Source organism: Chinchilla lanigera, unplaced genomic scaffold (assembly GCF_000276665.1).
Source record: "Chinchilla lanigera isolate Chin_1 unplaced genomic scaffold, ChiLan1.0 scaffold00139, whole genome shotgun sequence".
NCBI classification, from domain to species: Eukaryota; Metazoa; Chordata; class Mammalia; order Rodentia; family Chinchillidae; genus Chinchilla; species Chinchilla lanigera.
The window spans coordinates 2,675,027-2,699,778 of record NW_004955540.1 but is presented as its reverse complement, the minus strand read 5'-3'; the positions used below and the strand labels follow the sequence as shown (position 1 = coordinate 2,699,778).

Here is a 24,752-nt window from a genome sequence, read left to right as displayed (position 1 = left end):
TTAAATTCCATGTGACTGCAGTATTCTGAGCACTTGAGGTGGGGTGTGTGCCCACTGAACTACTGAACATGCCCTGGAAATGCACCTTTTTGCCATGAAAAAAAAAAAAAACTAGTAGTGCTTATAAGTAACAGAATAGTGAGGTTTGTTTTGGTACATTGGTGTATGCAATGGCTTATTTTGATTATTTTCACCTATTACCCCTTCTCCCTTTCTTCCCCCTCATATAACCTCTAACCTTTTTCTACCTCTAACAATCTATCTTGTAGTTTCCTGTCCTGTCTCCTTATTTTATTCATTGGTTAGAGTTCTCATATCAGAGAAACATGCAATATTTAACTAAACCTGGCTTGTTTTGCCTAACATGATGGTCTCCGATTCCATTCATTTTCTTGAAAATTATAACAAATTATGGCTGAATAATACATATTACACTTCCTTTCTTCCTTCCCTCATCAGTTGATAGACATGCAGCCTGTTTCCACAGCTTAGCTACCAAGAATAATACAGCTCTGAGCACAGGTATGCGTGTATCACCACAGTATGCTCTCTGTAATTCTTTTGAGACTATACCGAGGAATGGTACTGATGGATCAAATGGAGTTCCTCTTTTTAGTTTTTGGAAGAATCTCTGCACTGATCTCCATGGTGGCTGTAGTAAGTCACATTCCACTAGCAGCGTAGAAAGATTCCTCTCCCCTCTGCATTTCCACCAGCATTCACTATTTTCTGTAATCACAGTGACAGCCATTCTGACTGGATGAACTGAGTCTGACAGTTGTTCTGATTTCCGTATCCCTGAAGGCTGAAGGTGTTGCGTGTTTGGGATTTGACTCTGTATAGTGTGAATGCCACATATCCGCTTGTTTTATTAATAGTCAGTCACCCTCTTTTGACAACTGGAAGTCTAGAAATGCCAGATGGTTAGATCCAACTGAATGAAATGTCACAGGACCCTCATTTTGCCCTAGAAAGTTCAGTGACTTAAAAATTGGGCTGCTGTTGCCTTTTATCTAAAAGTGACAGTGCATTTTCTAAACTCAGAGGCCAGTGGCTTATTTAACTCAGTAGATAATGCTAAAGGACCTTGAAAGACCTCTGGTGAAAAGCAGGGCGCCAGGTGGTGGGGCAGAACCAGCTGCCATTCATCCTCTCTCCAGGATCCAACCTTCACTCTAAGTTTGACCCAAGCAGCATGGGCTGTCTTCTGGGGTGGGGTCTTGGGACATCTGGGAGGGTCCAGAGCAATGTGAGAGCATGTGGACCATGCAGGTGAGACAGCCCTGTAGGTGTTCTTCCTCGTGTACATCAGGGCCCTGGGGACGTGGCCATGGCTGTCTCCTACCGGCAGATTCCATGTCTCCCCACCCTAACGCACAGGGTCGTTCAATCCTTCCCACGCACTCAGACAAGATGGCCCGGCTCCTTGAGGGCTCTCAAAGTGAAACGCAAACCACCTGGCAGTCCCTGACCCGGGACTTTCCGCAGCCAAAACACTTTCAGCATTTGCTATTTATTTACTTGTTTATTTATTTACATATCTTGGCATTGGCCAGTCTGGAGGAATTTTATCACCTTTTCCGTTTTCCTTGTGTTCGTCCTTCCTGTGCGCCCAAACTCTACAGACAGGGGGCAAAAGAAAGTAGAGCTGGCACAGACATTTTCATGATTGGCTGTCGCTCTTGTCAGCTTAGCCATGAAGCAGTCAAAATCATTGGATAAAATACTTACTGCCTGCTCTCAAGAACTTCATGCTTCTGTCTTCTGCTGCCATTTATTTGTACAAGCGGTTGTGCGAGCCTGCCCTTGACTGAGCCCCCGAGTCTCCCCAACGCCAGGAGGGGCTGCATCTAGAAGCTTCTGGCCTGGTGACCAGCCCAGCTTCCGTTTCTGGGAGCCTCCGTGATCAATAAGGCCGTCAAGAGCCTCTGTGTTCACCAGACTTCAGGGAGAAGTTTGCTGGTACCAAACTTTGGGCATTGATTCCATGTTCCTGTCTTATGTTTTGTTTTCTAACATTTTCATTAGCAGGGATTACACACTTTAGCTCAATTTCCCCCTCAGAATGAACTTGGAATATTACAGTGTGCCAGAAAGTAAGAAGGCGCTCAGAAATGATGGGGAAGCACCAGGTGTGGTGGTGCATCCCTGTAATCCCAGCACTGGGAAGGCTGAGGCAGGAGGAACCTTGCAAGTTTGAGACCAGCCTGGACTACAAAGTGAACTCAAGGCCAACCCAAAATGCATAGCGAGACCCTGTCTCAAAAAGACAAAAAAAAAAAAACAAAACCCACAAACATGATGGTGAAATGTCAAACAAAATCAGAGACAACGGAAGGGGTTCCCGCCAGCAAAATAGAGGGCAATTCAAGTATCAGAATAATGACAAGAATGGATTACAGCACATTACATAAATCATCTGGAAATCTATACTGATACTAAAAAGAGAGTGGAGGCTGAGAAAGGAAAAGATAAATCTTTTTTCTTTTCTCACATGGAGGCAAGACCCGAAAAAATTTAAACCACGTTTCACAGTCCCTGGAACGATCATGAATTAGCTAGGAATAGTCCATGGAGGCTCTGTTCAGTCTCACCCTCGAAAAGGAAGAAAGACCTAGCCCCTGCCCCTCACCCTCACCTTCCCGTGTGGCCCAGTGAGGAGCCGGACAGTTGCGAGGGCGCCTGAAAGGGTTTTGAAACCCACATCCTGCTTCTCCTAACTGCCTTTGTCTTTGCGACCCAAGATTTCTTTTCTCACAACAGCTGTGTGTGCAGTAAGGAATCTCCGTGGAACTAATAGGGGCCCCAGGGCCGACCTCACAGTAAACACCCCTCCTCCACGCCGAGGGGGAAGGGAGAAGGAAAGAGGCAGATTCCTGTAAACAGCCTCCTTGCAAGCCTCCCCCACCCCAAGGAGCTCAGGCTGGGGCAAAACCCATTCCATCACCGGGCAGCTGTGGGAGGCTTTTGGTACACAAACCCCGGGTCATTCAGGAGGGACGCTTCCTGGGACCTTTGTTAATTCCCAGATTAACAACTGCCCACTAAGGTACATTTCCTAAAAGATTCAATGAAAGATGGGCTAAATGTAGCAGGATCTCCAGAGCCAGGCAGGAGTAACACCGGGCAAGGGCAGGTCCAGAACAGCAGAGCCGCTATGGAGGGAAAGTCCCCACAGCGCCACACAAAGGCAGACTTAGGCAGGACTCGGTAAGAGGTCGCTGGGGGCCTGCTCATGCAGCCAAACCAGGACTAAAATAGCAAGGTATTGACAGTGTGGTGTTGACGGGAGGCAGGCACTAGGAGGGGCTATACGCACATCATCCTGCTTCCTCCCACTGCAACCCCTGGAGTGCATGGTAGCTCACCTACTGTACAGAGGAGGAAACTGAGGAAGACGAGTGAACCTCACCACTTGCCTGGGACTTCTCAGACAGAGAGTGATGGGAAGGGAATTCAAACCCAGACAGCCCTTCTCAACACACATGAGAGGTAGCACAATGCCCCAGCCCAAATCAGGAGTGTCCTGGCTCTCACTGTCAGGCTCTGCCTCTCCCCCTCTGCCCTTAAGACTCAGCTCAACTGAATGGCTCCTTCCTCTGCCCTCCAAATCGGTGGGGGTGTAGTGCATTGACCACTGGTGGTCAACTTATAACCCCCAGCTGAACTGAGTCAGCGTGGTGCTGGGTGTGGGAGGCACACCTGGGGATTGTTGCCAGCGGCATAAGAAACAGAACTGGAGAAGAAGTGAGGCTGTTAGGAGCTGAGAGAGGCTGTTTGGGACGCTGTTGAGTGCTGTTAGAAGCTGCAAGGAGCTGTTGATTCTCTGGGAGGAGCTTGTCATGCTGGCTTTCCTGATGAACTCGGCTGTTTTCATCTGCGAGGGGCTCGGGTCCTTGTTGGCACTGAAAATGGCTTTGGTTCACTTTCAGGGAGCTCTGGCCCTCACTTTGAGCATCAATTCTGGCTCCAGAGGGGAAGATGGTTCAATGCCAGTTTCCGGGAGAAGTTTGCTGTGTTGGCCTCCCTGATGGGAACTTGGTCATCTTGGTCATGGGAGGAACTTGGGACCTCACTGTTGCTGAGGATGGCTGTGGTACCTTTCGGGGGAGCTCTGGTTCTTCTGAGCATTGCTTCCTAACTCCAGTATAGATCCCTCAGCCTGCTAGCACAGATCCTTCATCCTGCTGGCATAGACTTCCTAGCTTCCACCACTGACCTTTGGGCCTCCCAGCACAGATCTGTAAAACAGGCCTGCATGAGATATTGTTATGGGCTCTGAGCTTCCAGCTGGATTCATGGAAGGCATTGTTATGAGCTCTAGGTCTTCAACTGGAGTCATGCAGGGCATTATTGCAGGATCCAGGCCCCCAGCTGGATTCCTTGATCTTAGTGTGTGGACAGATTTCCTGCACTCTTTTGTGTATCATTCTTTGGGTGACTATTATAAATAATCTTATAAAATATATGTCCTATATTATATTGTTCTGCCTTACAAAATATCCCTCAAACCATGACGGGGGTGGGGGGTGCCTGTGTGCGTATGTGCATGCATGCATGTGTGCATGTGTGTCTAATCTCTATGGCACTGTTCACTTATTTGTGTAACACAAACTTATTAAGTATCTTATAGGCACCAAGGACACATGGTACAAACAAAGGTAAAATCAGGGAGGGAAATAGGTGTGGTTATAAAAGTATAAAAGGGAAATGCAAGACCCTTACGGGATGGACATATGCTGTACCTTGCCTATGGTGGTGAGCTTGCAAATTAGCACATGTGATACAACTACATAGAACTAATGCACACACTAAATGGGGAAAAGTAAAGCTCAGGAAATCTGAATAAGATCAGATGGTTGTATCAATGACAGTACCCTGGGACTGGGGGTTTAGCTCAGTGGCACAGCGCCCGCCTGGCAAGCGCAAGGTCATGAGTTTGATTCCTGGTTCCAGAAAAAAACAAAAAACAAACAAACAAAAAAAATGTCAATACCCTGGTTTCCTGTCATTTTCTGAGACATCACCATTGAGGAATACTGGGTAAGGAGTCTGCAAGGTCTCTCTGCATTATTTCTTACCACTGCACTGTTATCTAATTTCTCACAATCTACAAATATCCAATAAAATTTCCAATTGAAAGAGAAACTGTGCCGTCTGGTAGGAAGGTGTAACACAAGAGACACCAGCCTGAGGTGAGGAATGACTCAGATGTGTTTGCACTCACCTTGCCCTCTGGGGTGTGCCATCTGTAAGGGTGAAGACCAAGTCATTTGTAAGGACACAGCCCTAAGGGACAAACGGCGGAGGAGGTCACGCTCCCTCATTTACCCTCTCCCTGGTTCTCACGCCTGACTCCCCCATGATCTCTGCCCCTCACACAAAGATGCCTGAGGAAGTGTTGGCGACTTCTTCCCAAGTCACCCATCAAAGGCAGGCCTCAATAGCATGCTTCCTCCCATCAAGCAATAAGTGGCAGAGACATGGGTACCAGGAAGACCCATACCCCTGTATTACCAAGTTAATCTTTCCTTGATACAAGCTTCCTTCTATAAAAGGAAGGAACAGTAATATGTTGTCCACTTTCCCTCAGGGTTGGCATGAGCTGTGACAGGTAAAAGGACCTGGTGTTCTGGAAAGAATACAGGATTCTGGAGCCCAGCAGAACCAAAGTCAGTTCTCAGCTTTACCCATCACTGTTGGTGTCACTGTAGGTAAAACACTTATCCTCTCCTCAGTGACTGCCAACAGCTACCAGCTGTCTCTGGCCCTTCCACACGTGCTCATGCAAACATTTGGAAAGCCCAGAGCACCAAACGAAAGCCCCGCCTGGCTCACTGCCATCACTCATGCATGGCATGGGCCCAAGCAGGCACTCGGTAGGTATGTGTTGAATGAGTGCATGAAAAGGCTACATCACGGTGTGTAGCAAGAGGGAATGTTTTTGTAGCAATCAGCTCTCAATCTCTCTCAAGTAAAGAACCCAGAAAATTCCAGAAGACCTCTATCCTAGACCTTTCTGTGGTGTATTTTTATCCCCAGGAGACCACTGGTGAATTCAAATTCATAGCTGTTCATTGCACCAGCATTAACTCACCTCTATTTCTTGCTTGGTTGTGCCTCACTCCTAGAAAAAAGCTGCTCCCCAAAATGAATGAGTATAAGTAAATGATGTATCACGTAAGAGCAAATACTTACTCTTCTGCTGTCTCTCAACAGCTGAAAAGAAGCATGTATGCAAGAATCCTAGTTCCTGCCAGTACCCTCATATGCCAGTGGTACTACTGGATTTCTTAGTTGCCACGTACAGAAGCCCTTTCTGGCCACAGTGAATAAAAGGGGTGAGTCAAAGTATACATGACAGTTTGTTAATTTTTAAGAATCCCAGAGAACCATGCCTGAAAAATTACAAAGCTGGGAATAGTGCCCATCTCATAACAGATGGCCCCTAAGTGACCCTGCCTCTCGACCCAGAAACACAGCTTAAATACCACTCCGACACCAGCAGGTACTGCCAGAAGCTCTCTAAGAAAGCAGGCCTATTTGTCCCTCATGTTCTAGGCTGTTCCAGGCTGCTCTTGCTTCTTTACGTACCAGCTTTCAAGTCCAAACCTCAAATGTGAGCACCTGGGGTCCTGCCTGGGTCTGAGGAACAAGAGAAGCTGAGAAAGAAAGCTTATGGTTTTTACCTTGGGACAAAGTTACAAATTGGAAAGAAAGTTAAAAAACACAGAGCAGCCAGGAAAGAAAAGGGAAGGTCTATTCTATGAACAACACACAACTTCTTAAATCACCACCAAGCAACTTAGATTATTAGCTTATCGTTAGATTATTAGATACTTAGATGATTAATCTATCATTTTGCTCCAAAAGTTGACATATGGAAATATTCAACTTTTTTATGCAAAGATAAGCATTTATTAAGATTTTACAGAAAAAATATGACAGGAAAACTTTTCTCAAACTTCATTAAAATTTACAAATCAGTGAGATCCTTAAGAACGAAATTAATATGCCTGTGTGACACTTCTAATCATTTGTATTGATTATATAAATAAAGTCAGTTATGCTTAACAATATGCACACTGCATCTAGTATTTCCAAAAAGACAAAAAAGGGGTGAAAACAAATCACGCAAGAAACCCTGTGATATAAAATGCCATAAGAAGGTATTCTGTAAAGCTTCGCAAAGGACAAATCCTGTCAAATTAATCTGACTCAGCTCTCCAACCAAGACAAGGGCAGAACATGGAGAAGAAGCAATAAATGTAATCTTTTTTTATTTCATCAGGGCTTGGAATTCTATCACAACTAATATGGGCAAGAATAAAGTAAGATAACATCGGCCAGCCCATCCAGCTATTAACCGGGAGTGCAGCCTCTGAGAAAAACAACACAGTAAGGTTGCTACTAGACAGGTAGTGCTGCTACAAAACCCAGTGTGAAGATTTTTAGAATTTACAATATATATTAAAAGATATTACCTGGGTCAGAGATGATAAACAGCTTATACCAGATTTTAACCAATAGGGTTTATGCCAAACACAGAAAACTCAGTTTTCAGAGATGTGTGGATTTTAGAATTGTGAATAGGCATTATGTGCCCAGATTGCAACTCTTACAACCGGAGCCTAATGCTCCCTCCCCAGCCATGAGAGAATTTACATCCTGTCTATTCTAACCATCCCCGTGATGACGTAAGGACTGCCCCATTCCAACTACGCACACTCGGTCCTGCACACAGGAGCCAGGCAACCTGGCAGGGCTAACCAAATGGACCAGTTCTTTCCAGGGCACATGGACATAGCTTCGGGCCCAGAATTAAGTCATCTGTACTATTAAACATACATAATAAAGTCATAGCACTGATTCGCTTGAAAGTCCAGGAATGTACGACTTTCTTCCAAAGTCTGAAAAGCTTTACTAAAGCACCCACCAATGGGGCCCCTCTACCATCCCACCAAAGCTTTAGCTATTGGAGGCTCTGCTCTCGGCATGGACTTACATGCCCTGTTTTCTGAGTTCTGACTGTTATACCTTCCACAGCCATCCTAAGAATCAGTGGGAATGTTGACATCTTCTTTCTGCAATCCCCCAAGAGAGCTTTGTGGAGATGTGTGAACTGTGTAGCTGGCCAGGTGCTGTGCATAGCAAGCCCCAGGCGTGCTTTATTGCTCTATTATTGCTATCGTGAGATTCTTCATACTTTTTAAAATGTTCCATGTTTTCTTTTGCACTGTGTTTTGCAAATGATGTAGCTAGTCCTGATGCAAAATATTCTGCTATTTTCAGAAGGCCCACTCAGAAGGATCTGAGCAAAAGCAGACAACTCTGCAGGCAATAGTCTCCGAGGAAGGGCGGGCACAGCCTGAGGCCTGGACAGTGCTTCTGCTCCCAGTATAAGAAGAAAAATATTGCATTCCTGTCTCATGATCATTCATCTTTCTTTTCATCTTTCTTTTTGAATGATGTCACCTGCTGTCCACTTTTTGACTGAGTGCATAGCCACCAAATTACAAAATTACCTTTTCCTAGCATCCCTTGTAGCCTAGTGCTGCACAGCTAGCTAGCCAGTGAGATGTCAGAGAAGAGGGGATTAGAAAGGCAGCACTTTCTAGGGGTTATTCTGCACCCTGTCAAATTCTTTTCCTATACTTGGAACATAGATAATTCAACAAACTATATTGTGTCACTCGGATGGGAAAAACACTGTTGGGATGTCTGCACTATAAAAGAGACAGAGCCTGGCTCTTAATCTAGTGAAAGCACTGGTTTTAAAACATGTTACATAATGCCAGACCTTCATGCTAATATATCAGTATGTTTTTCATTTTTTGAGATACTAGGGATTGACCCCAGGGTCTTTGCACCCAGTTACATCCCCATATCATTTGAAAATATTTTTAAATTTTGAGACAGAGTCTTGCTAAATTGCTTAAATCTTCCAGCCTCCCAAAGTGTTGGGATAACAAGTGTATCCCACCACATCCAGCTGTTTTCCTCTTTTTCCTACTTCCCTCAAGCCAACTTCACCCAGTGACTCAGAGAGTCTTGCTTATCTCTCCAGCCACAGTGTCATCTTCTGTCATACAGAGCAAGTGTCTCCTGCCCCAAACTCGCAGTCAGCCCAAGAACCAAGATGCCGAGTCTTCCCACGCCCACAGGCGACATCATGGGCCCATTGTACCTCACTGGCATTTCTTGGTGCAAGGGCCAAGGAGTACACCAGGAGGACAGGAGGAAGGAACTGGCTTGTTTCAAGTTGGCCATGAGAAAGGTCCCATGCCAAGGATCTAGTGCACCAGTTCTGCAGGATTTACACTGGAAACAACCCCTAGCCTTAGCCATCATAGTGCTGTGTGATAGCAAATCCCCTCAAGGACGAGTATTTATGCAGCAGTTGACTGGCTACACAGACCGGAGGCTTTGCAAGAAGAGATCCTGCCCTGAAGAGAGTCCTTCCTCAGCTGAACTTCAGGGTATTATGGCTCCCTACAAGGAAACAGCCTGGATGGTAAAGGAATAGGGAAGTCTGGGTGTGGGAAGAGGCAGGGGGTCCCAGTGTGGGAAAGAGCCCCAAGGACCAGCATCCCTTGCTCTGCTTTGTGCTGTAGCCAAACTGGACCACCGCAACCCCACTCTGACTTTGTCCCTGGTCTCTGCAACATGGAGACTATGGGAGCCAAGCCTAGCTGCCTGAGGTGTTCTCACTCACCTTTTCACATCCAGCTCCAGTAGAAGAGGTCCTCTCCCCTGCCCCCCTCTCTACCACCCAGGGTCCTCTGAACTGTCTGCCCTTGAGCAGGGTTCCACTGGGGCTGTCCACTCTTGAGTGTAAGTCCTGTGACCAACATGTCTTCCCCACTGGACTGAAAGCCTCTCTATGCTGAGGGCTGGTGTAATTAACTCCTCACCCACATCTGGCACTGAAGGCGCACTCTCCAGGTGTGTGTGGAATTGAAAAGACTTTGACCCCCTCCTTTGGCCTGGCACAGGCTTCTTCTAGAGATGCTCTCTTTGATGAGGTCCAGGCTATTTTTAAGGACTCCAAAGCTAGGTCAATTCACCCACCTTTTCTGGAACTGCTTCCAACATCTGGAGACCCCTCCCACCTAACAACTTTCACTCTTCACCCTCCCGAGACACCTCCTGCAATACTGATTGCACCACAGGATTTTAGTCCTCTCGGCTCAGCTAATCCCCAGGCTTTTAAAACCTGCACTCCTCTTGCTCCTTAATAGCTCCTTATTCAAACACAAATTAACATTTAAAAACCTGTGACCTCAACCATCTTGTTTCTAGGAATAATTCCTAAGGCTGGAATTATACAACTTTGCACATAGGCAAAGTGGAATACACAAACATGTTTATTATAGAATCATTGCTTGGGAAATAAATATTTATAGACTGGGGTCTAATTAAATAATTTTATACACACAATGGGACACCATGCAGTCATGGGCAATGACAGTGCAAGTGTATACTTGTTGGTTTAAATCAAGATCTATGTACAAACTTCGTTAGTTCAAGAAGAAAATATAGAAGATTTAACACTCACAGCATCTGAGAATACTATGATGAAGGAAACTGGAGTGATCACAGCCCCTTTTAATGTTAAACACTCCTTTCAATCACCCACCCAGCAACAGAACCTTCACTGTATGTTGATAATGTTCAGAAGAAAAGTAGGTTACAGAGCAGCATGAATCCTGTGATGCAATATCTATAAAACATGTATGGAAAAATGCCTGAAAGGATTTTTCTTCAAAAGTATTTCCCTCTGGGAGATGAAACTTGGATTTAATTTTCTCCTTGTCTCTATATTTTTTTCTAGATTGCTTTATATTTTTATAAAGAATGTGCATTATTTTTACATTCAGCAATCTTTATATTGGGGGGCGCAGAGGTAATATCTGGAACAAGGAGATTTTCATCAAATACTAGTTAAATGAAAACTGCTGATCCTCTTGGTGCTATGTATGATTTACACAAATATCCTGAATAAATGCAGAGCAGAAGGCAGTGACACACTGCACAAAGACACCTAGCCTGCTGTCTGCGTTAACACTGTAGCTGTGATGACCACCCCACGTTGGTCAAGTCTTCTCCAGTTTCAAAAGGCTTTGACTCCCATCGTCTCATTTGACCGTCACACTACATTCATAGCTCATCCCTCAGACTGCATCCCCTCATTGCTCTCTGATCACCAGAAGGCAGTCTTTGCAGGTTGGCGCCATTGTTTGTTGGATATATGGATAGATGAGCAGATGAGTGAATGAATTAGTGTACCTCTTTTACAGATGAGAGAACTAAGAAGCAACAGGCCTAAGGGGAAATAATTAACAAAAGATAAAATCAGTGGGTTGAAATCACTATACCAGATGGGCTCCTGATCAGTTCTTTTATCTAAAATGACCCCCAAAACCCCATTTCTTTCAGGAGAAATACCTTAGTATCACTGACAAACATGTACATGATAAATGGGTAGCAGAATTCCACTGGCGTGGGTACTGACTACCAAAATGCCACCGGTCCTCCTGCTATGCCAGGCATTAAAGCATTAATTGCTGGGTGCAAGGGGGTTTTGGGTGTGAGAAACTTGGTGGACTTAGGGCAGGAGCCTTTCACCTACAGGTAAAGAAGTGGCTCACTATATTAACAACAAATGAAGCCATTCAAGCGCATACATCTCAGTCCTGTGAGAAGTTCTGCTCTCTCTTCACTCACAGCAGAGCCCTTATCATGCCACTGAAAGCCTGCATCCTCAGGAATCTAACCTGTACAAGTAAGTGCAATCAAATGCATTATTCCCTTCTAAAAATTATCCTGAGCTTGACTATAGGAAGGGAAGGGATCAGAGCAGGAAGGGATCAGAGCAGAGGAACATGGGGGAGAAAGTGCAATGAATTCCCAAAAGTGGTATGGGACAGCAGCACAGCCCGGTTTGCATCAGGAGTCCGGTGTGCCTTGCCCTCCCCAGAAGGCGGTCAGGCTGCCCCGACTCTCTATGTGCTTACAGTCCCGGAAGACAGAGAAGGGTGGAAAGTTCTGAGGAGGCAGAAACGCCTTGGAATTCCGAGGAGGGAGAGTTTGTTTCCATCAGGGGGAATCTAGAAAGGCTGCCTGCAGAAGGCAGCCTTGAACTAGGTCTTCTTCAGAAACAGGTAGCATTTACATTTGGCATGATGGAAAAACATCCTCAGAGATTAGCCCTGGACTGCGCTGAGGCAAACATGGCCCAAGGCATTCATCAACAGAATTTGCGAATGAACACGGTATGCACTGTACTGAACTCCTTCCTGCACACCTCACGCCTTCTCCCCTCCCCAAGGTCCTCCTGTTTCTGCCTCTTCCTCCTGGAACAGTCTGACCTCCGCTTCTGCCCCCACATTCAAGAACCCAATTTCTTACTCCTTCTTCACATCTCGGCTTACAAGCACTTTCTCTAAGAAGACTTGCTGATTCCCCAAAATGAACTGAACATCTCTCCCTGTGCAGCCCCCAGCAATTTCCCGAGCATACTTCTAACATAATACTTGCAACACACAAAGTACACTCATTTATAGAGCAGCATCACTAATCTGTAAATGTCTGGGGCAGCAATCAGGTCCCATCCATTTTTGTGGACCTGAGGCCTAGTAAAGCATAGAACTCAGAGCAGATAAGCAGTAGACATTTAATAAGTGATTAAATTTCTAAAATGATTCTGCAGCACAATTCTGTGCTAGAACTCCAATCCTGTTCCTGATTTAAGCTCACAATATACTCAATGATTCTACCAAAACACTTTGCAGGTGAAAATGCAAATGTGTCTAGAAGCATTTCATCCAGCCCCAAAGCAAGTAAACAGCTAAGGCCCTCTCTGAACCGCAGCTGGCTTTCCCCACCCCATCCTCAAGGTCACGAGCACAGTTTTAGTCCCAGCAAAGCTCCCCTAAGCAAATCTGCCAGTGTAGCCAATGGACCTCATTCCTGCACATGGCCCAGGAAGATCTCAGCTCTCCTTTACAGAATGAAATATGGCCAGAGGGAGAAAAAACACAGGCTTAGGTGGACTTTACCATTTCCTGCAATTATGTAAGGGAAGGCCCTGGTTTCAGAACAAAAGCATTCTATATTTTCAATAGTCTAGTTCAAGGAATAAAAAGAATTTTTCAAATGTTAAGAAATGTTAACAGTGGTTATCTCCAGTGATTATATAAGTGATATTATAATCCTTATTGCTTCTATATTTTCCAATTTTTCTACAAAGAATACTATTTATTTTCACATCATAAGGGGGAAATATGTCTTTTAAGTGTAATTACCTAAGCATAATTATCCCTCCTGGCCCAGAGCTTTTCTGAGTAAGCCTGAAGCCTTAGTTAACCTGTGAAGATTTTTGAAGGAGCCCCCTCACCCCCAGCTCCCAGCACCTTGACTCTGACCCCAGCCAGATGCCTTTCCTTAGGAGAAGGAAATACATTACTTGGCTTTCGGTGGCTTCTCCATTCTTCCTCTTCTTAGTGGCTCCTCCAGGCAGGCACCAGCAAAATGCTGGTGTCTGACTTTATCGAGCTCCTGGGCACCTGGTGGGAGAGGCTATTTGGGGGTGTGGCTGAATCAACAGTTATTGGTGTGTGTGGCTGTTTGTAAGCATCATGTTACCCAGTGCAACCAAAAGTGCAAAAGCAAACTGTCCCACAAGGAGAGAATCCATCTGTCAGGCTTCTTGACCACTCCCATTCATGAGTGTTCCCTTCACTGATAGAGCCAAAGGGTAAATAGTCTCCCAGGAATTATATGATACAATCATCTCATCTCAGGAAACACACACTAACAAGGATCGGGCAGTTCTCCTAGAACAGGGATGTCTTGTAGAATTTTCCCAATAATAAAAATCCTGAGAATTTGAAATTTGGCTTATATAACCTAACAAATTTTTAGAATTTAATGTAAATTTAAATAGTACATGTGGCTAATGGCTACTGTTTCAGACCCTGCTATTAAGAATCTCAAAATGTTAGTCTTAGACAGATGCAGTAAATCATCTAAACCTGTGTTTTCAAGATTTCCAAAGGTCAGACCCATTCTTTATATCAGAGGTATGCAGACTTCTTTCACTCTAACAGTATGTTTAGTATATGTTGATTAATAATATCATGGAGAAAAAATTCAATTGTATTTTAACTAAGAAAGTCATAATGATCAAAACTAAAAATTCAGTAACGTGCCTAATTTCCTTTTAATTAGAAAAGCTAGGAGAATCCAATACCTTTTCATTGGTATATGTTTGTATGGTAGCAATTACATTCATCTTGGAGAACTGGTACATACACTTATTGCATCTTCATCATTTTTACTTTGAATTGCTTCTTACTACTAGCACAGCATCTGCAAACACATACATAACAGACACAAATACACTATGACTTTGTTCAGCCTTGAGACTTGTCTTATATGTGGATTCCCAAATTTTATGCAATAACCTACAATAATCACCAACCCTGGGTACAGAGCTCAGTGTGGAAGTCAAAGGCTTTATCCAACCTCTGGTTGTAGAAAGAAAAAGAACATAGCCCCCAAAAGGAAGAAGCCTCCCCAAATCACACAGCGAAGAGACAGTGGCAGCCAGCTGGGGATATAGTTCAGCAGCACAGTGCTTGCCTGGCAAGCACAAGGTCCTGAGTTCAATTCTCAGTATCCAAAAGAGAAAAAGAAACAGTGGCAGCCTAGCAGCCAGACCAGTGGTCTTTTTGCTCTGCCACACAGGGAAAAGAAGCAGAAATGGAGGTATGCAAGGGAGAGGCATCTGACTACCTTTTAAATGGCCCTTTTCTTTCCTGGAAATAGGTGATAGAAGTAACAGATCTTTACAAGTATAAAAACGTTGATGAATAATTAAGTAAGTATTCCTATGTAAGGCTATGAGGAAAACTGAACTGGCCTCATGTGTATGTCATTAAAATGCAATAACTTTTTGTGATTTGTCTAAAGCTCTTATAGCTTCCCCAGACTGTCCAAGGGTTTCATCAGCATCTGTGGGGATCATACCCCAGAAACAAACATTTCTTAACAGTGAAACAAAAAGCATTTCTTTAAAAAGGAGCAAGATGGTGGGTCCCTCTCAATGACAGGAAGCAGGATACAGAAGAAAGGGCCAAAGGTCCTCTCCAGGTACAGTGGCCGCCAGATTCACTGCCCAGGAATGCGAGGTCACACACCCTGTGCTCTGGCTCCTCATCTCTTCCTATTCTGCTTATCCCACTGCCCTCCAAGTCATGTGCTGCTTTTTCCTTTAGGTCACTGGTTGGCAGGAAAACTTACAGGAGTGGGTGCTAAGGATTTAGTGTAATCAAATTTCAAAGTTAAAATCTAGCCCCTTGAGTTCCCATGGTATTTGACTGTCTTCTTTTTTAACCTTGACCATAATGAGGATAACCCTGCACTCTGGAGTTAAACCACGAGGGCCTGAATCAAGACTCTAATACTAACAACAGAAAGTTGGTGATTTACTTTGCTTCTGTCAACCTCTGTTTCTTCCTCTGTAAAATGGGGATAAAAATTCACTGCATAGGCCTGTTGAGAAATTAAAGATGCTTCTCACAAGTCTCCTAGTGGCAAAGAAAGGTCACTACTCTTTTTGAGAATATGAATTTAAGAATAAATCATGACTGCACATATACATGCTCCATGTTAGACTACAATCTTCCTGAGGGCAAAAAAAACTTGCTTCTATCCCACATGTACCACAAGCCCCTGCAGGTGCCATGTAGAGGTTACAGATGTCATCATTCCTGGTTTCAAGCATACCAGGATAAAGGTTCATTTACGGTTCTTTTTAATGCTGATGAGTTTCTGGGTGTACCTGGGCCGCAGGTTCCTAATCTATTAAATGGATTACATCCCTCAATTTGGGTCTAATTGTGAGAATTAAAAGGCCCTGGCACATGATGGGCATTCCGTAAAGGTCAACAGTGGTGAGCATGTGAATGTGGCGTGCCAACTCTCACTGTGGTGAGCACCATGCAATATTCACTCTAGAAGTTACTAAGAAACAAGAATCTCTGTGTTGATGTTAATGAACTCCCTTATTTGCTCTCCCCATGCCAAACACTTCTCCTCTGTCAAGAGAAGCCCGGGGCAAGCCCACCATAAACCTGGGTGTGCCTGGATAGCAGCGGCCCCAGCACACATGCCAGCTGTTCTCTCACAAGGGCAAATTTGCCCTGCAGTTCTCCAAAGTGAAACCAACGGCCTGTTTGTGGAAGGGCATGGAAACTGAAAACAGCTACATGCCAGAGACGAAGCCCAGGGTCCACGACCGGTTACTACCCAAGTGTGGGGAGCCCCGAACGTGAGGGTTTTTTCTACCGCTGAGAGCTGCGTTCCCTCAAGCAAGCCAGCTCACTTCTCTGGCCTCCATTTCCTTTCTCCTAAAAAGAAAGCCTGGGGTTGGAGTTCTCCGAGGACCACGACAGAAACCCTTTTCAGCATCCTAGGATAGCCTAAGATGCAGGAAGATGGGCACAGAAAGCAGAGTGAGAGAAGCTGGGTTCGCACCTCTAGATGTTTGGCTTTGATCAAGCTTCTTCATCTCGAGGCCTTGTTTCTTCATGGATAAATTTGGATAATGAGCATTACTTGGAGAATCCGGTCATTGTGAAGCACTTCCTGGGTCAAGTACTCAGGTGCTCAGTAAGTGCTGGCTGTGGTGACTATTATTAGCATCGTTACCTTTATTATTTCCTTTCCTTGAAAAAGGTTAAGTCCCAAAGACATCTTACTGCATTGCTGTGGGATTTTCATGTAGAGAGACGAGATAGGACATGGAGGCCTTTGTCCCAGGAAGCAGCTTTATTCATGCCAGCTCTGACTCAGTGGATTTGTGTCCAAAGGCTAAGGGCCAGACATGGTGCAGTTGCACTTCGTCTCCCTCGTATGGGTACACAGTAACATTCTACAGTCTGGGGTATGAGCTATGTTACAGAGTTACGTCAAAACTGCGCATGCCTACACAGAGGCTGATATCGCTACATTGGAAAAACTTCCCCCAAGACAGGTGGGCAGGGACCCCACCACACTGCCGTACCACAGCATCGTGCTACGAGGAGTCAATAGCAATATCAAGCCTTCACTAGCAGTTTCTCTGACGGTCAGTTTTCTCACCTGTGTGTAGTTGATATTGCTTGTCAATTTCTCACCTGTGGTCTTTTCATTCCGAACACTGTACCTTTATTTTCTTATTAACAACACATGATACGAATTTGCTTAGTTTATAATGAATTTCACATGTTATCTCCTGGACCCTACCATCATCATCATCATCGTCATCACTGCTTCTCTCTTTCTCCACCTTATAGCACCTGGGGTTTGGCTCGGCTGAGAAAACTCCTGAGACCTCAATGTTTACTCAAACCAGGAAGTTGAACGAGAGCTTCAGACTCAGGAGCCCAAGGGTATCCGCTTTACCACCAACTCCGTGAGTCAGTGCAACTCTTTCCTACTGCCACTACCTGGACTACTCCTAAAATATGTTTCCTTTTTACAGCAACTCTTGTCTGTGGAATTTAAATGCAGCATTTCCTAAATATTTACCCTGACTCTTGGTCATACCCAGTTGTATGCCTTCTAATTTAACCAGTTTTTTTCCACTAAAGACACTTAACAACTTGTAACTCTGCTTTTTATCTCAAGCACTTAAAAACAGTTATTTTATTGCAAATGAATAAGGGGAGTGTTTTAGTTACAGATTTTTGGTTGCAAGAAAGAGCTAACTCAAGTGAGAGAGGTTCTAAGATTGTTCTAAGGGTTCCTACAGAATGGAAATATGTTAACTAAAAAAAAGCAAAGATTGCCATGGGACTATACCTCCAGAAGATGAAACTAAATGATGGTTCTTTTGTTTGAATTATGGCACTGGGGATTGCACTGAGGGCCTTGTACATGCTAAGCAGGCTCTCTACCATTGAGCTATGTGCCAAGCTCTAAAGGATCGTTCTTAACTTAAGTCAACTTGAGCACCGCTGGACACAAAAGGGCCTAGATCTCCCCCTTGAAATCCACCCTCTCACCCTCCATCTGCCATCATACCACCCAACTTCTTCTCCCTGGTCTATCATCTTAACTTCTGCCTTCCACCTTACCACTTACCATGTTCTCCCATGCTGCTGTTTACCATCTTCCCATTGTCCTCATGCTACTGACTGGATGGATGCCTTACCTAAATTTCCTATAGAAATCATACCTCCAGTTCTGTTAATTCTCATGACTTTTGTTTGAGTGAGTCTGTTTGACCAGGGGTACATCCCAGACAGCTGGCTGGAAGATGCATCTTCTGCTGCTGGGTCACCTGTGGTATGAGGGGTCACATGCAGCCGCCTTGAACGCAGCACTCAGTGAGGCACTGGGTGGGCCCCTTTTACTTAGGAAGGGCTGCGGCCACAGCAGTGTCATGGTCATCACTGCTAGCACAACATGGCAAATGTTACCTCTGCAGATGCTGCCATTTATTTCACATACACTTAAAATTACTTTTAATTGTCACATTTCATGATTTTTAGGGCCTCATATGTGCCTCATGTATTTTTAGACCCTCAAAGTCTTAACTGATGCAGGGCTATAGATAGGATCCTTGGCAGTGGCAACTGCCCCTTTGTGTCCTCCTGTTGCTGCGACGTCCCCAATTAGGAAAGGACAGTTTTCACTGTCACAGTCTGACAGAGAAGAGCTGAAGTTTAAGAGAAACATTTGCCCTCAAGTCACAGAACAAGTTAATGAAGTGTTTGGTCCTAGAGCTCCATTTCCCAAATCAATCTCAGAAGAAATATAAAGCAATTTCCAGTTCCCTCAACTTTATTTTTAGTGGATCATAAATATTTCTGAGTTTAACAGTCCTCTCCAGTTGCCTTTAATTGGGCTCAGACTCCAGTTCTGCAGCCCATCCCTAACTCATCCCTCGGCCCTCACTCGAGACCCCCTTTCCTTCCTTCCTCCATAAGCAGCCCCAGAAGTCTTTCCAAAATAGATTGTGACAACATCTCCATGAGCACAGGCCCTCGTGCCCACGGAATAAAGTCCAAGCTTCTAGAGAGTGCGTTTGGTGTTTTGGATATTTCAATTCCACCCGTCTCTCTGGCTCCCAACCACTCCTGTCCATACGTCCAGCAGGGCCAATTCCCTGAGGACAATGGCCGCAGCCTCCTCGCCACATCTTACACAAGTCACTCCCTGCAGACTAGGCTGAGCCTGCAGATGTATTTGGATCATGGCATTATCATGGTGGTTGTTTTATCTCATCCACTGGCAATGTTTAAAAAGTTCTCTAGCTTCTCCTAAAAAATTAGTGTGTCTTGGTTAACAGTCAAGTGAGCTTCAGAAATGGTCCCTCTAAAAGAGACATGCCTCACTCACACCTAGATAGGCTCACTTATGACTATGATATGTGTGACTCTTTAGGCACTGGAGTTTGCAACCTTTGCTTTATATTCTCACAACCAAAAGCACACTCCCCAACACGTTCATTGAAATCATAACTGTCCCTGAAATGATGCTTTCTCCGTGAAGTTGATATTGATCCTGTGAGCTGCAAATAATCCTTCCTCCTCTGTCCTCCTTTAAGCCTGACAGTTTGTGCCTCTGCCTATGGCACCTAACAGATTTCCCCAAATCTATTTTTTCACTGGATTAAAGTGATTTGAGGGCAAGGACTAATTCTTATTACTCCTTGTGCCCCCCACACTGCCTAATACCACAACTTATACTTAGTAAATGTCCAAAAAAGAGTGTTGACTTGAACTTATTTAATTTCCTTCAATTAGTAATTAAACTTGCCAAGAGACGCGTTACGCATGTGATATTTTCGCATTCCACATCTAAAGTAAAAGTCTGTTAGTGCTGATAGCATCTGCTTCTCACTAAAGGTCTTATCCAGAGAGGAAACAAATGATTTTCCAAAGTTCTATTGATTTAAAATTTTAAACTCTTAAATAAATCATTCCTCCAAGAAGCAAGAGCAAAACATTTTCTCTGGCTGCAAATCAATACTACTTCCAACCACAGAGTATTTCTCAAAAACTTCACAAGAAAAGAGAAAAATGCCCACTTTCCACCCTCAGGGGAAAATAAACTTCCTGCCTCTTGATCTATTCACAAATTTCTGTTTCCTGCACATATTATTTGCCCTTGAGAACCTATTGTCCTCTCATGGCATACAAGTTACATTTTTCATGAGTTACTTTATATTTTACATTTTCATATTTACATTTTCACTTCTCTTATGGCATACCCTTTGATTTGATTTAACATGCATTTTTGAACATCTAACAATTTATCAGGCATTGTGCTTGGTGTAGGCACAGCAAAAACTACTACACATTGTTCTCGACACACAGGAGGCTCAAGCCTAAGGGGGAAAAGACAAAGCACTTAGGTCCTGTAGGTCAAATGCTCCGCACTAACAGAGCAGTCTTCACCCCGCACCTGCTGTACGGGCCTTGTGTGTATTTTGGTGCCATCTTTGTACCTCTGACATCTGATATAGGTAGTGGGTCTTTGTGACTTGTCTCTCCATTGTCTGAACTTCCTTTCCATTCTCTGGATATCAGGGAAAAACTGCATTTGCTACTCCTCAGCGAAACAAAGGACATGGTTAGAACTCCAGGGAAGCCACTGGGGCCTCTCATGTAATTATGTCCTGTGAAAAAGTCATGAAATGACCATGCCACCTTCAAAAGCTCAAGAAGAAGGAAAGTTGGGGTCACCTCCAACAGATAGGGAGCCATAACCAATAGAATGTGTGACTGACAAAACAGGAATACTGTGTGGGACATTAAGGAGAGCAGTGGCACCATCAGCTACGACACATAAAGCTACAGACTCTCCACAAAGCTGTATCTCCTGCCCATATTCTGTAGTATGTGTGGTGTGTGTATAAATAATAACTTCCCTTCTTCTGCTGTGTGTTGCCTGGTATTATATATGAGGTGTGCTGGTGTTATCAAGCTATAGTCTAGAATAGGAGTTGGAAAGCTACAGACTCCAGCCTAGCACATCATCTAAGGGATGTTGTGAATAAAGCTTTACTGGAACACAGCCGAACTCATTCATTTATGTATTGTCTGTGGTTGCTACCCACATTCTTGGACATTAACGTGCTGGCACCTGATCGAGGAGGACTGGCCAACTGGACATATGTGCCAACAGCTTCGAATCTGAAGCTTGCAGTGTGCAAATCCCTCTTCTCAGAGACAGAGAATCCATTCCTAGGGTGGGCCTGGGGGCAGCAGTGATCAACAGAAGTCCAGCAGCACGGCCAGTTACCTAGGACCGGTGGGAAAGACAGTGTCATGGGACAGCGTTGGATGACCTCATCTATCTGTCCCTGTGTTGTGGTTCTGCCTGAATTCTGGCCCGCTTGCTTCTCACGGGTCCTGCCTGTTTTCTGATCCTGGTTCTTCTACATCTTCATCAATCTTATTATTCCTGCAATATCCTCCTAATATACTCAACATTGCTTCATGTAACTATGGATTAGTCCTATTGTTTAAAAACAAGACTCTGCTGTTTTAACAATGGATAGCTTAGAAAAATGATTACTATAAAAAGAAATTATTATATATTATAAAAATATAAATTATATATTACATAAAATATATATTACACATTACATATTATAAAAATGTATAAAAGATGTATTTACTGAAGGATTATCATGTACTGAGAGCCATGATAATCACTGTGTTTATGTTATTATATGTACTTAGTACATCAGTCATCTTAAGCACTATTATTAGCCCCATTTTATAGATAAGGAAACCAAAGCTTAGACAGGGAAAGTGCTTTGTCCAAGGTCACATAGCTGGTTAGAACCAGTCTGTCTTTGCACAAAGTCAGGAAGCCTCATCAGCCTGGTAGTCTTCTTCTTCCAGAAGAAGTGGGATCAAGTTAGTTTTATAAATCCCAACTAAAATGAAATTCAGTGACTGGACCAACTATTTATCCAGGGGTATTTTGGTAAAACAGCTCTCCAGAAATAAAAGAAAACTGTGAATAGCAGCGTTTGTCAGTTTTCATGGTGTAAATAAATGTCTCCCCTATGGCAGATTTTAAGCTACCCATGCGTTACCATTTGTGTCTGGATGTCCCCCCAAAGCCTCATGAGGTCATGGGGAGCGGGCTTTTTGAAGACAGCCTATTAAACCTGAACATCTTGTTTTCATGCCCTCACCTCAGGAAACAGAGTTACAGCATTTCCAGCTCCCCTCGGCAAAGGGCCAGGGTCCTCACTTTGTAAACATCCTCAGCCTGTGCAAGAGGAGAGCCAGGAGATGGTGTGAGGGCTACATTCACCCTAGGGCTGGCAGCCTGCGTACAATGTAAGGGAGGAAAAGAAGCTTGCTCCCCTCCTTTTGCTCTTGTTGCTGTTGCTGGTTTCTACCACCATGAACTGCTGCCGGCGTGCCTGAGATTCCTGGGCACTGAGCAGGTGCTGAGTGCTTTCCAAGTCTCCTGTGGGACCACTGCTGGCCTCAGAGGCACCTTCTGCCTCAGTGTTCAGGAGGATTTGACTGGCCAACTAGTAGGTAACAGAAAAGTTCATTAAGTTGTCAAATCCCACTTCTTAGAATATCAAATTTTTGCATCGCTACACATCATTCCCCAGCAGTGCCCAACATCTCTGTCTGGACTTTTTGAGCTACAGTTTGTCATTCCAGGGATACTCGAGGTTTGGTACAGCATTCGGCTCCCAGGAAACCCTCAGCAGCACAAGACGCTCCATAGTGCCCTTCAGTCTGCACACAGGTAAATGTAGAAGTCACATATCTGACACATCATTCTAATTCCTCTTATTGACGATCAGGTGGACACCGAAGGCTAAACTTACCAACAGTTTCCTTTTCAAAAACGCAAAGCTGGGTGTGGCGGCACACGCCTGTAATCTCAGCACTTGGGAGACTGAGGCAGGAGGATTGTCTTGAGTTCGAGACCAGCCTGAGCTATATAGTGAGCTCAAGGCCAGCCTGAACTGCACAGCGAAACCCTGTCTCAAAAAGACAAAACAAACAAACAAACACACAAATAAAACATAATTACATTTTTTAAAAACTGAATTTAAAATTTTCAGCTTTAGCTAAATTTTACTTAAAAGTTGGGTTGTCATTAATTGTACTTATATTCTTTTAATTTTTAAGAAATTTTGAATATTTTATGTAAAGACATTAATACATGAAAAATAAGTTTTTTCTACTTTTCAGTTATTTTAAACTATCTTTTGATTAAAATACACTCAAATTTACATATTTTGAATACAAATGCATTCTTTTTTTTTTTTTTTTTATTCTTTAGATGAAGGATGCATAAACTTGGCCCACAGAACAAATCCAGCCTGCTGCTTCTTCTTGTAAATAAAATGACACTGGAACAGAGTCAGCCCATTTATGTTTTGTCTCTGGCAGCTTTTCTGCATCCACAGCAGAGCTGAGTACTTGCAGGAAAGACAAAAGGTCCATAAAGCCTGAAATATGTATTATCTGACCCTTTACAGAACTTTGCCAGCTACTGCTTTCTTGACAACAAAACACAAATTATGCGAGAGTTCTGTTTGTTAGTGATTTTTCTGGAATTAAATAAAGAAAATCAAAGGTTACTGAGTAAATAAATAGCCTGCTGTGCATTGTGTATTGTTACACTGGTTATTCACCCAGACAGGGTTGGCTGTGGGCAGAAGACCCAGGCATGGAAACCTTCACCAAATTCAAGGGTCCTTCGGGTGCCAACTTTCATTCGAGAAAAGCAAGTGCTCTGACTATATATTTTGCTGTTTCATTACAAAGACAAATTTGCTAAGGTGTTAAGATATATTTTGCCAAACAGCTGTAAGTTCAATGTATGCCTTTAAAAAATCTTTAGACAAGCAGGTTGGGGATGCTCACCTGTCGGTTGCCCCCAGAACCTGCGCATTTCCGTGTATTGTCTCGCTCCATTTATACATTCACTAGGTGGACTAAATGGACCTATTTTATAGATGAGAAAACTCAGTCCAGGAGAGAAAAGTGATGTTGGAGAGGTTGGAACAAGGGGTGATGTAACTGAACTAACATCTTGAAACGAGCTTTCTGGCTGGTAACTGGCGGGGTCAAGGGCAGAAGCAGGAGACTGGGTGTGAGGTCACTAGCTACTCCAGGTGAGGGCTGAGAGGCACGGGGCTACCAGGACTGTGGGGAAGGGCTGGGAAAGGGCTGTGCATGTGACACTAGGGAAGGAGCTGCAGCAGTACCCTGACTTGCATGTGAGAGACAAGAGAAAGGGAGGAGCAGGAAGGATCAACTAGAGACTTCAGGCGAGGCACAGACCTGAGGGAGATGGCAGGCTCCGGACTGGAGAGCGCCCTGGTGCCATCAGCAGGGCTGGATGGGTTAGGAGCAAGACGGGTCAGAGAAGCGAGGGCAGAAGCTCATCTGCCGCCCTGACACACGAACCTGGAGCCTAGGAGAGGCTGACAGAGAACTGTGGGCATCCTCAGCGTAGGGATGGTGCTGAAAGCCATCTTTTCTTCCTAGAAACAGATATTGTCTTACACAGTGAAAATCATGGCCATGGCTTTAGAAAGAAAAACCAAGCAAAATGGAAGAGAGGGAGACATGAAGGTGAATGAAAAAATAGTAGGAATTTTCAAACAAGAGATCCATGACCCTTCAGCCAGAAGGAAAAGTTACAAACCCCTGCCAAGACCAAACCGTCCAAAACACTTTCCAAAGTTAAGGCAGAAAGAC

General features: G+C 44.2%; 1 protein-coding gene across 3 annotated transcripts in view; it reads right to left on the bottom strand.

Annotated features, from left to right (window-relative positions):
• The window catches only part of Fer1l6 (fer-1-like family member 6), a 148,651-nt gene extending 135,099 nt beyond the window's left edge, over positions 1 to 13,552 (bottom strand). For 2 of the 3 annotated variants that reach the window (XM_013507931.1, XM_013507936.1), the window contains exon 1: positions 13,469 to 13,536. In XM_013507931.1, the coding sequence (XP_013363385.1) occupies positions 13,469 to 13,491 (23 nt within the window). In that variant the 5' untranslated portion in view covers positions 13,492 to 13,536. Of the gene's footprint in view, positions 1 to 13,468 lie in introns of all 3 variants that reach the window. The other variant, XM_013507932.1, reaches the window with a different exon arrangement.
• Between the last annotated feature and the right edge of the window lie 11,200 nt (positions 13,553 to 24,752).